This window comes from Sardina pilchardus, chromosome 9 (genome assembly GCF_963854185.1).
Source record: "Sardina pilchardus chromosome 9, fSarPil1.1, whole genome shotgun sequence".
NCBI lineage: Eukaryota > Metazoa > Chordata > Actinopteri > Clupeiformes > Clupeidae > Sardina > Sardina pilchardus.
Genome location: NC_085002.1, coordinates 10,163,538 through 10,177,120, shown reverse-complemented (window position 1 = coordinate 10,177,120; position 13,583 = coordinate 10,163,538). Strand labels below are relative to the sequence as shown.

The 13,583-nt window shown below is 45.9% G+C and overlaps 1 protein-coding gene across 1 annotated transcript in view; it reads left to right on the top strand.

Moving 5' to 3' along the window:
- The first annotated feature begins 150 nt into the window (after positions 1 to 150).
- Positions 151 to 13,583, top strand: part of podxl2 (podocalyxin-like 2) — a 20,412-nt gene continuing 6,979 nt past the window's right edge. The window contains exons 1-3 of the mRNA XM_062544942.1: positions 151 to 834; positions 8,982 to 9,338; positions 13,492 to 13,583. The exon at positions 13,492 to 13,583 is cut by the window's right edge and continues 768 nt beyond it. Of these exons, the coding sequence (XP_062400926.1) occupies positions 798 to 834; positions 8,982 to 9,338; positions 13,492 to 13,583 (486 nt within the window). The 5' untranslated portion in view covers positions 151 to 797. The remainder of the gene's footprint in view (positions 835 to 8,981; positions 9,339 to 13,491) is intronic.

Below are 13,583 nucleotides of genomic sequence, written 5' to 3'. Positions count from 1 at the left end.
AGACCTCAAATTTGACCACGATTGGTTAGTTGCATCCATAACTAGTCGCAGTTGCTTATTAAGAAGCCTTTACAATCATTTGAGCCTCGCTAAACGTTTTTTTTTTATGTGAAAGTAGTACATTTTTAATCTTATGTTTTGGTCTTTCGGTTCGCCTCAGCGACTCGGGCATTGTGATACTCTGTCGCACGGCACTTGCTGTAGTTAGGACCCTGAATCGTTTTCTGCTGCGTTGCAGTGTGCCGTCTGCCTGCAGACACTGCGGAAGGATTGAATTGTACTCCAGACCTACGCTGTCACATCCTTGGCGCGTTAGAGTAGCCTAGCCTTCGACTTAATTTAGGGACACTGATGACGGGGTGTTTTCTTCCCCTTTTACCCAATTCCGTATAATCTCAAAACCGCACATATTTAGATTTTGAGAGAATAGGCTCAATCTCCACTCTCCGTGCATCTATGTATGGTTGTTCGATTTATCCACGAGGGGAGAAGTCATTTGTGTAGTTTAGATTGAAGTGCTTGGCACCGGCAGGCTGGCATCCTTGATATAAGGTCACCAACTCAGGGCGCAGTTGAGATGCACAACGTTAGCACTCTGCCAGTACCGCCATTCACAACGCGCTGCGACTTGTCCAGTAAGCTGGTGGAACCCACACAGTCGTAAACGTGCCAGATATGAGTTTCTCCGGGGCATCACACACTGTTTCAATAGCCGACAGTAACGGACGCCTCAAATTTGCCCGATTTTGTCATTAATTTATGTGTGACTGATTTTCAAAATACAATCATCTGCAAGCATGTCTGCTGTTTACTCCATCTACAAGCTCTTGATCGGTAAGTAGGCGAACTGATATCTTGATAATTGCAATTCTCTGTTCATGTCATGCTGATATTTTGTTGGTGCTGGATTCTCAAACGATGCCTAGCCTTTTCGTTACTGCGCGTCTGTAGGATGAGTCGGAGAGACTACCAACCGAGAGTGGATAATTCAATGTTTATTTATTTTTCTTTGATCTTGAGAGTGTGTCTGATATTGGCAATGTAGGCTAGCCTGCATATCATGTAAATGAGGTGAATCCGTTATGAAGGACTCATTCAGCGAGACACCAAACCATAACTACAGTGTTGTTTGCACGCAGTTCGGCAAGATGTGCAGTCATGCGTTGAAATGGATCAGTATTCTGTATTGACCGGTGGCATATCTACAGGGTATGAATATGTTTGGCGTGTCAATGAATTACGCACAGCATGAGTGGCAGATCAGCGTGTTTTTGTGTAGCCTTAATGTTGTGTCTCTGTAATAGCCTGTGTGGGTTTTTCTGTTTTGTTTAGACAGACAGGTCCTGAAGCTATGTCTTGTGATCAAAACTCTTTTGATTAGGCGATATTCAAATTTGTTTTCAAGCCTATGTGAAAAACTTTAGACTGTGTTCGCCAGAGAAAGAGATCACGAAAAAACTGCACCTCATCATACATTTTCCTTTCTGTTTGTGACTCCTATTCTTTATTTAGGCCTATTGCATTTCTCAAAGCGTGATATTCATAAAGCACTTTGAACTTGCAGCGACACTCATCCATCCCAGGCGCGCCCTAGCCTTATTGGACACATCTGTTCTGCCCCCTCGAGAGGTGAAAAATGTGACAAATGGCCACGTGAGTTTCAAAATGATCTAGAACGAATGAGTTCTGGCTCGGCTCGGTTCGGTGTCAGCTGCTGCCTGTCGGTCCATTGTGTTGTTTTCTGCTGACCTACATCTGCAGTTGCGCAGAGCCAGTTCAACGAGATGCTGCACACCTCACTGCTGCTTCTTCGGTGGCTTTTAGCCCAGACCCCCACCAGAGCGCATCGCAGGCCCCTGGCGTCCATCCGATTCAGAAACTCAGTCGGTCTACCAAGGGGACTGACTGCCGTGGGATGAGAGCCCATACTGTCAACTTGTTCAGTAATCAATCTTCATTGTGTGATATTGGACAACAGCAACGTCACACTAACTATTTTTTAAACTGTTGAGAGTCATCTTATCATGCAGTCTCGGGGTACACATTGTACAAACGGTTTGCCATAGTGTGTGTATGAGCCAGAGTTGCATGCTGGGTTTAGCCTGTGAGATTTGATATGGAGATGAGGATTCAGAGCTGGCACTTTTGGTTTCGGATTCTCTCATCCTTCTTGGGATGGAGCCAGCTTACTAGAGGGGGACGGATCATTTCCCCTCCATAAGCAAACCATTTTGCACACCATCATGCAGCATATGCACAAAAAGGAAAGGAAATCGTGTTAAGGTGCTGTATTGTTGACCCTTATCTCATTTTGGGCTTGGCTAACTTAGACTCCCTTTGGCATTTCCCATGCAGGGATTTGCACGCCATCTTCCAGCAGTGTTTATTCCACCAGCCTAGTTAATGTATAGCGATGCCATACACACACACACACACACACACGATGTGATTTACACATGTGTGTGCCACTGCCTCTACGGCAAACCAGTGCAGTGCTGCCAGCCAGGCACTGTAAATCTCCCATCTCGGAGTCTCCCTGAGCCAGAGCCTGTGCTGCAGGACCAGCAGGTAGCCCAGAGCACTCGTCTCTGACCAGGCCAAAGCCCACCACTCCTCAGCCTGCAGTTGATGGAACGTCTTTTTACTCTTTTATCAGCTGTCTTCGGTCTCTCTAGCACTTCAGCTGCATCTCTTACTTTTCTCTGTTCTTTTACCAGCTCATTTGTAACCAGACATGGCTTAGAGCTTATTTAATCTCAATTGGAAATTGGTCTGGTGCTAGACAAGTTATTTGTAAAGCACTTTGAATCAGTATTGCCCTTGTATTTGTATAAACTTGTCTTGGCTAGGCCGGAGTAGCCTTGGCTTGTTTTGGCTTGGCCTCTCTTTGGTTTGCGGCCCTGCAGCAGGGCACAGCTTTATTCAGCTCAGGCAGAATGTCCATTCATCAGCCGGCCCCCAGTCAGAGCTGTCCAGGGTCCGCTCCCAGCTGTACACAGATCAATTTTAAACAGGCTGTGACAGAGAGGTAGGGAAAGATGGAGAGAGAGAGAGAAAAACAGAGGGGGGAAAGTGCATTGGATCAATATGAGAGCTGCGTGTGTATGTGGGTGCAGTAATAGTGTTGCAGTGATGCGAAGCACCACCTGTTTGTTTAGACTGATTTGTTGTTGACTTTTTAAACAGTTTAATAGGAATCATTCATAGAGAAAAATGACCCACCTTTGGATAAATGACTGTTTGAAATATGCAATATGTCTTGTTTACCTTGTTTACCTTTGTTTATGTTTGTACAGTTGACAGAGGTATCCTGTCTACATCGACAGAATCGTCTTGTCTGTTAATTAATCATCCGATTGGATGAGTTTATTATTAAGAGGCGGTTCCCTTCCTCGCAAAGGAAATGAATTGGTCTGTCTGCTCAGATTAAAGCTCACTGAGGGAGACATCTTGTCTGGCTCTGGCTCCGAGTTCTCTTATGCAAGCAGGTGGAGCAGCTGTCGAGAGCTGTGTCTCTGATGATAAGGAACCTGAGTCTGTGCAGAGGGATGGATTATTTTAGAGGATAGTGTGGATGCCTGTTCTCTATTAGCTCCCATTCTGTTTCGCTGTATCATCCTTGACAGAGAAAATGAGTGCATTTAGTTCTACTCACTAAACGGTCTTGTCATTATATTTACTCCGTTAAAATGTTGTCATGGTGTAGAATGGGTATTCATTGTAAAGGTGTATAAAATGTTGTTTACACTAGATGTCGTGCCTAAGGAAATTGTGCATAGGCTTATTCTCTGTGTGCTGAATTCGTACGTTACAGCATGAATGATGAAATGCTGTGCAAAACCAAGTCCATCATTCCCAGCAGTTCTGAAGCCAGATGAGAGACCCTAGAGAGAACCCAGCAAATAACCACCTCTCTTTTCTCTAGTCAATGCAGCAGCCGGTTCTGGAATAGATCCGGCCCTGATCTGGCATGCATTTGCCTGTGGTCTGGCCAGTGTTACACTCTGAGGGCATGAATATGGGGACTTCTGAACCTGCCAGCTGAACACTGTAGCTATCTTGCAGCTCTCGTTGTTGGCTGCAGCAACTCGAGGCTGAGCCGATTGTTTTCTTTTTTTCCCTACTGACAGTGCTCGGTGAAAAATCGCCGGAATTCTTCTTTAGTGTAAAAACCCTGATCATGCTCCCAGTCCTGCTCATGAGACAAGGGCCTTGAAGTCCTGTTCCAGCACGCCAATCCCTACATTTCATCTTGTGTACAATGTATCCCTGCTCCTGCAGAGGTACGCAGAATAGGGAATGATGGAGAGACACACTCATTAGGAACAGGACTGAAAACCACCAAGTTAATGGATCTGGTGGGAGATCTAGTGGGCCGAGGACTTGCTACCATCCCCCATCCCCCACACCCTACTCAGAACCTTGTGAGATTGGTGAGATCGGTGGAGAACAGCCCTGAGAAGCTTCTGCTTGGATGGAGCTTGGTGGTTGATCTGATCCAGTCAGATCCCCGTCCTCTCCAGCCTAATCACAGGCAGACAGTCAGCTTGGTTAGTGTGTCAGTAGTGTGTCTCGTCACACAGGCTGTCCGTCTGGAGTTGGTTTGCCCTTGATGGAGGAGAGTGGAGCAGAGCAGTGCAGAGCATAGCAGGGTCTGTCAGCGCCTTTTCCCAGCCACGCCTGATGGGAGGGTTGGGCTGCCCCGGTAAAGCAGGTCATGCTGGCGGGAAGGGCTCACTCATGCAGATCAGAGATGCTGAGGGGTGTCCTCATGTCAACACATGACAGCACTGCCATTCTCAGGCTATTTTTAGAATCACACTCAAGGATGCACTGTCAACCTCTGTCATCTGTCCTGGACAAGCATGCAATCTGTTGTTTACTGTAGGCCTACATAGAGGGTTGATAAGGCAAAGGAAGAACTGGTAAGGGTAGAGGGTGTTTTTTAAATAAGGTTTCACACAATGCACAAAGACAGACCATAACAAATGAAATGGAAAAGAAGGAACACTACCACATTAACCCCTTCGGACCCCACGTCCATTGTAATGGACATGATGTTTAATTGGGTCTAAACCAATAAAAATCTGTCATTTCACCATTTTAAAAATTATGTGTTACTGATTGGATACTGATGATCCAATCAGAATGCAGTTTTGACCTGTAACTTGATCTGAGAGCACTTCAGACATCAGATAAGACAAGCATGGCACTGAAGCTTGACAGGAGGAGGGGTAAGCGTGTTTTAACCCTCATAATTATGAATTTATGTGTATGCTAGCCTAATAATTTTGGACTCATTATACTTTTAACCATGTAAAGTGATGATATATGAAGTAAATTTGAAAATATTTCATAACAGTGTAGTACAGGATTTTTTTAAAGTTGAATGTCCATTGCAATGGCCATCAGGTACTCGGAGATGTTAGCCAACACCTAGTTACCTAGTTGTATTCGTATGGGTAATTTTCTGTCAAGGATTCCTGGGACACTGAAAGACCAGGGTGCACTAAACTTGGTGGGCATGTAGTCCCACAAGGATAGCATGGAACCATATTTTTTTGTTTTGATGCGTGGCCCCCCTGCCGGACTGGACCCCCCAAAAGGAGGGTAGGGCGGACATGGTTTTCTGCGAATATCTTGAGCCCCGTAGGATGTAGGGGGACCATATTTTTTTACATTTTGGTCTTAAGAGGTCATGTCAAACCATCCCATAACCACTCATTTCATGTATAGGGCAACCTAATTAAAAATGATGAAGCAAAATTGAGATGTTGAATCTGAATGCATGCCAAGGTTCATGGAACTCCGTTCATGGGGGGCCATATAATAAATGAATTTATGTGTACATTTAGTGACTGTACACCAACTGGCCTGTATATGGCCAGACACAGTTTTCTGTGAATATCTCCAAAACCATAGGGCCTAGGGGCCATGTCAACCCATCCCATAACAACTAATTTCATGTATAGCGCCACCTAGACAAAATTGAGAAAGTAAAGCGAGGCATTGTAATCGCAGGTATCTTTGGTTGACAGGTTCCAAAAAGCATGAAATTTAAAGTGTAGGATCATTATGAGACCCTCTGAATGTATGCCAAGTTTGGTGCAATTTGGTTCACGGGGGACCATGTAGTGTGCATGTAGCGACTGTACATTACACACACACGCATACACACACACACATATATAGATACATGCACACACATGTAGGCACACACACACACACACACACACACACACACACACACACACAGATACAGAACCACACATAAACACACACACACACACACACACAGGCACACAGGCACACACACACACACACACACACACACACACACACACACACACACACACACAGAAACACACATACTTGATCACACAGCTATCCTGATTGTTTCCTAAGAAACTACAGGGTCTCAGCTTTCCAAAGAGGTCATTTGATGGGCCAAAGTATGTAGGAGCAATGCCCTCCTAAGTAGATGATGTGCAATGCCGGGCAAAAAATGGGGCATATGCATAAGAGTTTAAACACAATCATACATTATTTTACTTAATGTGCATGTTTTGACCTGCTCTCAGACATCTAAAAACATTTAGACACATGAAAACATTCAGTTCTAAATGCATAAGTCATGTGGGAGTATTTGTGTCAAGACTACTATGTTAAAAACATAGTGTTTTTTCCCTAAGTTCTCACGTCATTTTACACCCGTTTAGTCGAGATGTCCACTGTAATGGACATTAAAAAACTCTTAGAAAGAAATAATTTTTCAAATTTTTTTTTTTTCACATTTATTTCTACATTGGATAGGAGTAAGAATCAGCTGAATATTATTTTTTTGGCCCAACAGAAAAAATGCGGGTCTGAAGGGGTTAAAACAAGCAAGCAAACAACAGACGTACAGTAGGTGTCCATAGAGTAATTAGCCAGATAAATAATACCTGTTCTCCAGAGCTAAAGGGCAGTTTCAACTGTTCAACTTTATGAAAGATGCCATACTGCTTCAAATTTCCCCTGGGTTCCATTCAGTGCGTATGCCCTCTTTTCAATGTTATTAAAACACATGACTTCAGGAGGGAGGTATTAGAGTGAGATCATTTTTCTGTAGAGGGTCTTCCCACATAGGTGGATTTATAATATCAAGATTTCTTCTCCTTCTAAGCTCTTTCATTCATCTCTGACTGACTCTCCTGCGCTCCCTTCAACCTCCTCAGATGTCAGGCACTTCTGTGCAGTAAAAACGTGGTTTCAAAGCAACTGTCACTTGCTATCTCCTCGTTGATCGGCTATTAGCTCATATGGTGCCTCATTTCTATGTAGCCTTGAATGAAAGCGTCTTCCAGAGCTGTGCACTGCATGTACTGTGACTGATGATGATGATGAGGATGCTGAAGAGGAAGATGGGCGTGGATGCGTTTCTCTCACCCGGCAGGTCACCGTGATCTCTGGAATGAACGGGACTCGGAGATTCATCCGTGCGGTTTAGCATTAATGCGGGACATCACTACATCATGAAAGGGATCACTCCGTAGATCTTCTAATCCCTCCGTCTGATGATGACACACTACGCAACCCTTTAGATCTGTATGGGTAACAGGGCCAGCAAAGAAGCAAAAAGAAGCTTGTATTGTGTTATTAATGGTTTGCTCTGCATTGACAGTCAGGCAACAAATAATGTTCTGACCACGTTTATGACTCATGAAGCCACCCTGAACACAAACTGATCCCCAGGGTCCTCTCCAGAAGACAGAATGATTCATTGAAGCTGAAGTTAGTTGTGCAAAATTGTGATTATTTTGAACAGCACTGTCTGGACATTTTATCAGTCGCTAGTTAGTTGTGTAACATCAGCCATGGTCCCCTTCTACTCCAACAGTCCCCATCCCATAAGGGACCAGGAGGCACAAACTGTGTACCCCCTCCTCCTCCTCCCCTTGCGCTCCAGGGGATCCCCCAGTAGGGAGAGTGATTGGGTTTTAGCTGAAGACAGTTTGACGGTGAGCCGGCTGCCGCGGGTCTGGCTAGCATCGTCTTTGGCTGCAGGAGGCAGTCCGGTGACTCAACAGAAACCAGCCCCGGCCAGAGCCGTCTGTGTGTCTGTCTGGAGAGAGAGGCGTCTCTCCATCTCTCCATATGTCTGGCCAGAGAGAGAGAGTAAGGAAGATATCTCAAAATAACATGATATGTATAGTCATCTGTCTTGATTTGGAAAGAAATACTCTCATGCAGACACATCTGCGTGTGAGTGTGTGTGTGGTGACTGGAGATTATACCGGGCGGACCCCCTAGTGTATGGGGGGGGGTTTAGGCGGGGGAGATTTAATCTGGTTTTATTCAACCATCTGTGGCTAAGACAAAGCAGGGGGTTTGAGGGGGGGTCAGACGTCTTTGAGCAGGTTAGGCTCCTCGCTTGGCAGGAAGTGCTTATCCTACACCCATCTGTCTAAGTCTTACTTCCTGCAGTCCCCCGACTGAGACGGAACACTCCCACTGGGAATGGACAACCTGCCCATGTTTCTCCAGCATAATTCTGATGTATTTGGTCTCTCTACGTGTGATGCACATCAAGTGTAGTACAGTGAGACAGCTATGCTATTATTGCATATTAGCATGTGAACATTTGTATGATGCTATGGAAAAGGATGATTGTAGAGTGAAAGTACATGAATGCTAGTTATGATGGCCAGAAAACATGAGTTTTAATTCTTTAAACCTAAGGCGTTATGTTTCTTTTGAATGTTACATTTCTGCCCACCTCATCACTGCCTGCAATGCTCCCATGCAGGTGATTTTTCCTGCTCCCACAATGCTTTACTGCAGTCAGTGACCTCTCTGTTCCCCTTCCCTGTCATGTCCTCTTTCTCACCTGTCTTTTATCTCTCTCTCCTTGCCTTTGTTCCTCTCTTCTCTCTTTCTCTCTTATCTCTCTCTCTCACACACACACTCTCTCTCACTCTTTCTCTCTCTCTGTCTCTCAGGCTCCATGTTCCTGCTTCTGGCACGGGCTGGGAGTTTGAGGGAGCCTTCCAGTCTCCGTCGCTTCCCCGACCACCAGCCCCCCGTCCACCCCTACCACCCCCCTTCCTCCTCCTCCTCCTCCTCCTCCTCCTCATCCTCGGCTGCCGCCCTCACCCCTGACGACCAGGTTGAGCTCCTGCCAGCAGACCCTGACCCCGAGCGTGACCCCGAGCGTGACCCCAAGCACGTCCCCGGCTTCCTGGAGAGCTCTCAGGAGTCGGGCTTCTACAGCGAGGACAGCGAGGAGAACAAGCCCTCCCAGACGTCTGTGCATCTCTGGGACAACTCCACCGGCCTGGACTCAGAGTCGCTCATAGGTGGGCGTCTCAACGTTTATTATTTACTCGGTTTATTTACTTTGTTTACTTTCTTACTGTAACTGTTCTTTTTTACTTTTTAATGTTACTTTGTTTGTTAATGTAGCACTGGGTGTCACTCAAAAGCATTTTAACACACACACACACACACACACACACACACACACACACACACACACACACACACACATAAACACACACACAGTGACATGTTCTAGGCAGTCTATTTCAGCCCCTATTCTTATAGAAATACCTCCAGTGAAAGGCTGAGTCACCCAGGCTGACGATTCCTGAGTTCATGAGACCCAGGCACCGTGCCATCATTGGTATGACAGATTTCTCCCCAAGAGTGCTGCCTGAATGTCAAAGCACCAATTAGAGACAGAGATGCAGTGATTGAAGGGGCAAAGCACCAATTACTGACCGAAAAGGAGTGATTGAAGAGGCTCTCTGTGCTCATTAGCCACCGTCTGTATTCACCTCGGCCCCCGGCACCCCCTTACAACACAGATCTCTTCTTGGCTTTGTCCGTTTCTGTGGCATTTTACAAATCAAATCCAATCACAGATGTCTATCGAGGGCCATGACTCTGCAAGCTTTTAGAAGGATTCGGGCACATTTGTTTTCGTGCAGTTTTTCTAAAGTCTGCTGATCGTGGATAAGAAACTCACCCCAGGTTATGAATGCGGATGTCCCCTAAAATAATTGAGCCACTTATCTACACAGCAATGAAAAGGGAAAAGGCACTAATTATTGAAGTTCCATCAAGAGCTATAATGTATGCAGTCAAACAAAGGTCAGATAACATTTGTGCACTGGCAGTGGGAAGAATGTGAATGTCATTTTTTACTGCACATTCTGTCACACCAAGAAAGACAGTAGGTGTGCGGTAGTTTTGAATGGAGTGTGTATGTGATAGAGAAAGAAGGAGAGGGAGAGAGAAGCAGAGATGGATATTGCTGAGAGGATTGATTACTGAGACCTGTGTGTGGAGTGTCGTGTGTCAGGTAATGTTGTAAACAAACTCAAATTATGACAGGATTGGACTCTATGCTGTTGTAGGGTTCTTGTGTCAGAAACAGATTTTCTGGAGAGATTATAGTCTCCCGTTTGCCTCTGCACTCACCTCCTCTTAGCCTGCCTTTGACACCTTTGCTGTGACTGGATTTACCAGCAGTCTCAGCTAATGCCAAGAAGGGCGTATTGATGTCTTTCATCATCCAAACCAAAACTGTTGATGTTTGTTGACTTCTCTCAGACATATCAGCACAACCAAGAAAAACTCTTTCCATCCCCAAAAAGCCATTACAGTCACATCTCAAGACACATGCTTGATTATTGCATTGAAAATGGGGCAGGCATGATGTATGTTCTCCTGGATAAATCTGATATTGGCGTAGCAGGTTTGTTTTCCTATTCCGCTGTGCACCATGGATCCAAATCAGTTTGAAATGTAGGGGTGGAATTTTCCCCAGGCTTTAATTATCCCTGCAGTGGATGCTCGCTGCTGATAATTGGATTTAGAAGCTTGTCTGAAAGCATTGGCACACTCAAGACTTTCAGAGTCTAAGCTTTTTCTCTGTTCTTAAGGCGAAAAATAGACGATGCAATAAAAAGAGAAAACTAAAGGACTTTTCTGTCCATTCAGTGAAAAGAAATGCAACATTTGGAAACAGTTTATTTGGTGATGGATGGGTGATAAAATCCTGCACCTACCCAGGGCTTGTGTGTTGTTGTTGTTGTTGTTGTTGTTGTTGTTGTTGTTGTTGTTGTTGTTGTTGTTGTTGTTGTTGTTTCTGTGTTGATATGTGTCCTGCCCTTACTGTGGGTCTCTGTGTGTGTGTGTGTGTTTGTTGTGTTGGTGTGTGGATGCTGTGCCTGTGTGCTGCCCTTTTCTGCAGCTTTCTGTGTGTGTGTGTGTGTGTGTGTGTGTGTGTTGGCTGGTTGGTTGTGTTGTTGATGTGGATGCTGTGCCCTGCATCCTGCCCTTTCTGTGCGTTTCTCAGGGGTGTTTCCCTGGAGACGGTGATTAGCCTCACCCTGTTCATCAGGCGCCGTCTGACAGCCTCGGGTCACTTCATCAATTCCAGCCGCGATGCTCAGCCCTTGTGTAATCTAACCTAAATCAACACTGTGTGTGTGTGTGTGTGTGTGTGTGCGTGCGCGCACTTCACAATAACACAGGGCTGCATGTGTCCATGCAATAATGCCCAGATGCGGCAGGAGACTCCACCTAGACTGCAGTGGATATGTGGAATAATAAAAGAGCTTTGTTTGGTTCTTTAGACTGTATGCTGCAGTATATGGAGTTGAAATGAGAGTGAACACGAAAAAAAGGACCAGGATGTTGAAATGCCGACCTTCAGCTTAGATATTGTATATTGTTCCAAGCCATGGATTCAAGCCATGAACATTGTATGGGTTATATAACCGCATATGTCTATGGTTATAACACTGAAGTGGAGAAAGTATAGGCCCCAAAATATATCAGACCCATAATGTGGGCCACAAAACATATACAATATAACTGTATGCCCCCATGTTCATTAATGCACACTATTTCAGCCATACTGGACCGCCAGAACGGCCCTCATGAAATCTAAGACCATTCACAGTGTGTGTATGGAGACCACTGCTGTTCTTTTTTCCCCCTCGCCGGAGGGCCGGTCTGCAGCGCCGTTTAGCGCTGGTGGGTGACGGTGCCAGACGGGCCCGTCTGGGGATACAGATGGCAGGGGCAGGTGGTCGCGGTGCCGGGGGCCGGGTCAAGCACTGGGCACATAGCAAAGCATCAACAGATCAGGCCAGGAATGTGCCCCGCTCCGACGTGGAGCTGTGCCCAAGTCCGGCACCGTGGCGCCAACAGAACCGGACTCATTAACATCTAACATCTTGTGACAGGTTAAAGAGAGTCCACAGCAGGGGGTCTATTGTGACTAGCATGACAATGCTGAACAGTGTGCTGCCATTGCTTTAATCAATGGACTGGCACAGAAATAATGTGAGTTTGATAATGGGTTTCTTTTGCTACTTGCTGACTCTTTGCTGTAAGATTGTTGTATGTTCACACTGAGAAATTAGACTCTTAGACTGTTCCATGAGTTAAAGTCTCGATACTGGAATAGATTTTCAACTTTCTAGACTTACTTTCTTTCTTTTCATATCCACTGCAGTAGTCTAGCTATTCTGTTTTGACTGCAGTAGTGGTGGAAGCTTTCTATTAGGTCCACTCTCGTGTGTTTGTGTTTGTGTTTGTGTTTGTGTTTGTGTTTGTGTTTGTGTTTGTGTGTGAGTGTGAGTGTGAGTGTGAGTGTGAGTGTGAGTGTGAGTGTAAGTGTGAGTGTGAGTGTGGGTGGTTGAGAGAGAGAGAAAGAGATAGAGAGGGAGAGAGAGAGATTGCGTGAGAAAGAGAAAGAGTATGTGTGCGTATGTGTGTAGGTTTTGAGGTGGTGTATGCTCAGCAGAGTGTAGCTATAGCCATCGGTCCTGCTCCAGCGGTCTGTGCGCTGTGCTGAGCAGGCAAAGAGCTGGAGCCCAGCCAACCAAACACGCCCAGTCCAGCACCTCCACCGCCACCGCCACCGCCACCTCCACCGCCCTCACAGGCCAACCCCTCAGCCCTGCTGCAGCCCAGCAGCCCGCAGCCATCAACAACACAAATCAGCCTCTGAGAGGACCGCCATTAATAATGACTGCAGAAGTGCTATCAGGCCGCGGAACCGCTCCGTGCAGAGAGCCGGACCAGATGGCAGTGGGCTGAGACGCGCAACTGGACCGGCTCTGGCCCAGATCCAGCCGGGCCGGTGCCAGAGGGTTCCGCATCTTTCCCAGAGTCAGCAGCAGCTGTCCGACCGGGATGATATGTGTTTATCACTGAAGCCAGCAAGCACTTAGCTTTGTGTGCAGTGTTGTCACATTACCAAAGAGATGTATTTAGGGTTTCAATACAATTTGCTTCTATTATAAGAGATCTCTAAATTGTACTACAGGCGATCCTAAACCCAAAACCCACCCAGTCTACTAGCACCTATTGTAGCAGCATGGCCATTGGCCACTGTACTATTTCATCACCCAAGGATACTAATAAAAGCTAGTGTAAACACAATGCTTAAATAACACTGTTTATTGTGGTATTTTGTTTTCTTCTTTGCAGGGTACAGCGCTTCTCCTCTTCATTCCAACTCTTCCTCTCCTCCACCTGTTCTCCCATCCTCCTCCTCCTCCTCCTCTCCCTCCCCGTCGCTG